Consider the following 3,947-nt stretch of genomic DNA (forward strand, 5'->3'; position numbering starts at 1 on the left):
GCACAGCCCTTTACAGTTGGCAAATCGCTGGCACCTCGTCAGTCTCGTCTGGTCCTCACTCCAGCCTGAGACGCAGGCGGGTCACGTCCCAGCTCCTCTGACACGTGAGCAAGGAGGGGCTCGTGCAGCTGTGACATTTGCTCGCTCTGCACACTATAGACCCTGGCCACATACCTTGTTCCTGATCCTGACGCGCTGGTAGAGGTACTCGGGGAAGGGCTTCCTCGGGATGAAGCGGCCTGCGCCCTTGTTGACGTTGATGCTGCCGTCCTCAAAGACGATCTTGCCCTGGCTGATGACCACCAACGGGGAGCCGTGGCACTCCATGCCTTCGAAGATGTTGTACTCCACAGCCTGCACGGCGAGAACCACAGGCTTTTATCCAGATTCCGAGGCTTTTCTCCTCATCAGCCCTGTTCATCCTAATGGTGATTCTGCTACACATCCTATCACAGGCATTTTCCAATGCTTGCTCTTTCTGGAAAACACCTTTAGGACTGTGTAATATTCCTTTGTACACTTTCATTTGCATAATCAGCCCCTCACTGTCGGGCTTTTACGTTGCTGGTGGTTTTATATAATCTAACTAATATCGTCTGGGGCATCGTGAAAGCGAATGGGGCTCCTGGAGTTAGGTGATGAAGCCACTCCGACTACAACTGAACATTCTGGGGTCTTCTTTTCAAAACATTTTCTTTCATTTTTCCTAAAATTAAATTACTGGGTCAAAGGATATGAGCTTTTGAAAGACTGCCAAATTATTTTCTGAAGGCATCGGACCGATTGATGCGACATCGGCAGCGGGGGAATATTTTGTAATTTCATGTCTATGAAATCCCCTCCAGCATCAGGTAAGGTCATTTTTATTTATTTACTCATTTGAAAGACAAAACATTTCCTAGAAAATATGCATTCCTTTCATTAGTCCTAAAGTGAATATAACTACCACCAGCCAAACTGATTATTCAAAAAGTAGGGAAAAAATACGGTGAAAATTCAAACGGTACAAAAGATATGTAACTTTATTTATTTATTTATTTATTTATTTTTGCGGTACGTGGGCCTCTCACTGTTGTGTGGCCTCTCCCGTTGCGAAGCACAGGCTCCGGATGCGCAGGCTTGGCGGCCATGGCTCACGGGCCCAGCCGCTCCGTGGCATGTGGGATCCTCCCGGACCGGGGCACGAACCCGTGTCCCCTGCATCGGCAGGCGGACTCTCAACCACTGCGTCACCAGGGAAGCCCAAGATATGTAACTTTAAAAAGCAGGTCTCTCTTTGACCTCAGACTGAGATGCCTGTCCCACACTGACCTTTCTGGAACCCCAGATATTTTCTGTGCGTGAGTAACTTTCTCATGTTCCAAGTGCTCTGGACAGACAGTTTCACCTTTGTTTTTCTCCTTACCTCAGAGGATGCTCCCCATCAGTGAATGTTCCCATGTCGTGGGTTAAAAATGTTTTGATATTCCTTAAACTGCTGCACTGGATTCCACCCCAGGGACATACTACCATTTATTTATCCAATTCTCAGGGACAAGCACGTGGGTCTTTGCCCTGCTTTTGCTAAAAAAAAACACAATAAACACACTTGAGTGTCCACACCGGCACGTGTGAATATCTTCGTAGATGTGGACTTTGGGCCAAAGCGTAAACGGATTTTAACTTTGACAGATTTGCCTTCCAAAAAAAGGCAGCGCTGATTTCCATTCCCGACAAAACTCCATGAGTTTGTTGGCATGCCAGTCCCACCTCAGCTCCATCCTATTAAACCCCAGCATCTCAGACACTGGCGCAGGTAAAAACAGCATCTCACTGCAGTGATTTGTATTTGAGATCGGATCTGTTTTTAAATGAATAGAAACCGTTTGTATATTTCTTCTTCTGTCACTGCGTATTTGTGCCCTGTTCTATTAGGTTCTTGGTATTTTCCTTAACGGTTTCTAAGGACATATTCAATGTTAAAAAATCTCTCCCTTTGTTTGTCCTGTGTATTGCCAATACTGTGTATTACCAAACTTCCCTGTCTGTCCTCTGCCTTTTGATCTCATAAAGTATTAAATATTATCATTTGCTGCAATGTAGAGGGGTTTTTTTCTTGGTTTAATTTGTATGTAGTCAGTGGTCAAACAGACCAATCTTCTCCTTTGTATTTTCTAAGTTTTGTGTCTTGCTCAGAAAGGTCTTCTCCCCTTCAAAATGATCATTTTAAAAAATGTGTTTTATTCTAGCCCTTTTATAACTTTATTTTACTTCAATCTTCAACCCATTTTGAATTAGTTTTGTGGTCAAGAGTACAGGAGCCGGGTATTCAAACACAATTGGTTGAATAACTGTCTGTGTAATTTTAACAGTCTCCTTTGTTGAAACCAAACTCTCATATATGTGGTCGGTCCATTGCCTGGCTCTCTCTTCTCTTCTGCTAGTACCAAACTGCCTCAATCATTGTAGCTTTATAATATGATTTAATAACTGGGATGATTAGTGCTCTCTTTAGTTTTCGTTTTCTTAGAAATGTTTTGGCTATTCTCAAATTGTCTATCTAGGAACTCCGTTTTTCTAGTTAAAAAACAATTCCATTCCACTTTCTGATGCGATGACTTCAACTTTATAAATTAGAAAGAATTGATATTTTTACTCTGTCGAATGTTTTTAGCATAAAAGGACTTGCGCTTATGGAACTCTTTAGTTTTGATTGTTATTAGAAACAGGGTTTTGATTTCCATTCTGTTTTTCAAAGTGCTTTTTAATTATCTCATAGAAAAGGTATCAATTCTTTATATTGATTTGGAATCAGCTGATGGATTCTCTTATTGTTTTTGATGGTTTTTAGGTGCGTACTCAGGGCTTCGATGTTGGTTTTTTACAAACAGCTGCTAATACTATGCTTTAGACTCTTTGTGGCCGCTGCCTCCCAGGCCCCAGGCAGAAGATCTGTTTTCAGTTTTAACATTTGCTCATCTAGCACTTCCTGAGTCACCCTGAAGTGACCCCGCTAGGCAGTAATTTACAATTTTGCTGAAGCCCAAATGTGGACTGTAAATACTGAAAGGCAGTGCAAGAAGCAAATCACTTACCTTGCAGTCAAAACTAGACAACTGCCCAAACTCATTCAGCCCAGCATGGTCTGTTAGTTGTCTTCTTAGAGGAAGGACACATGACACGCCACAGTGGCATTCCTCAATTGGGGAATTCTTAGGAGGTTCAGGTTGTATTACCCACAGATGTCACATTCTACATTTCACAACTACATGGAGTTTTTGGCTGTTGTTGTTTGTTTAATTTTTCTACTTCTGTCCACGCCGCATGGCTTGCGGGATCTCAGTTCCCCGACTAGGGTTCGACCAGGGATCGAACCCGCGCCCTTGGCAGTGAGAGCACAGAGTCCTAACCACTGGACTGCCAGGGAAGTCCCACAACCACATAGAGTTTTAAAAGAGAATTGTTTCTTGCATCTCCCTCCCACCCTCCCTATCCCACGGGGATATATGTACATGTATAGCTGATTCACTTTGTTATAAAGCAGAAACTAACACACCATTGTAAAGCAATTATACTCCAATAAAGATGTTAAAAAAAATAAATAAAAGCTAATTGTTTTATTTCCTAAAGGTACTTATGAACAATGTAAAAACTCAAATAATACAAAAGACTATGATTTAAAAAACTGTTGTGTCTCCCATCCTGGAGCCCCAGTTCCCCAGTACCTCTCCCAGGAAGCAACTACTGTTCCTCAGTCTTTTATGTCCTATAAAAGATAGCCTGGGGCTTCCCTGGTGGCACAGGGGTTGAGAGTCCGCCTGCCAATGCAGGGGACACGGGTTCGTGCCCCGGTCCGGGAAGATTCCACATGCCGCGGAGCGGCTGGGTCCATGAGCCATGGCCGCTGAGCCTGCGCGTCCGGAGCGGAGAAGCCACAGCAGTGAGAGGCTGGCGTACAGCAAAAAAAA

The 3,947-nt window shown here is 43.6% G+C and overlaps 1 protein-coding gene across 1 annotated transcript in view; it reads right to left on the reverse strand.

Moving 5' to 3' along the window:
- Positions 1–3,947, reverse strand: part of CRMP1 (collapsin response mediator protein 1) — a gene marked incomplete at its 5' end in the record, with an annotated part of 74,043 nt that overhangs the window by 13,822 nt on the left and 56,274 nt on the right. The window contains one exon of the mRNA XM_024741773.1: positions 175–354. Within this exon, the coding sequence (XP_024597541.1) occupies positions 175–354 (180 nt within the window). The remainder of the gene's footprint in view (positions 1–174; positions 355–3,947) is intronic.

The sequence above is a fragment of the Neophocaena asiaeorientalis genome, unplaced genomic scaffold, assembly GCF_003031525.2.
Source record: "Neophocaena asiaeorientalis asiaeorientalis breed wild unplaced genomic scaffold, Neophocaena_asiaeorientalis_V1.1 scaffold218, whole genome shotgun sequence".
NCBI lineage: Eukaryota > Metazoa > Chordata > Mammalia > Artiodactyla > Phocoenidae > Neophocaena > Neophocaena asiaeorientalis.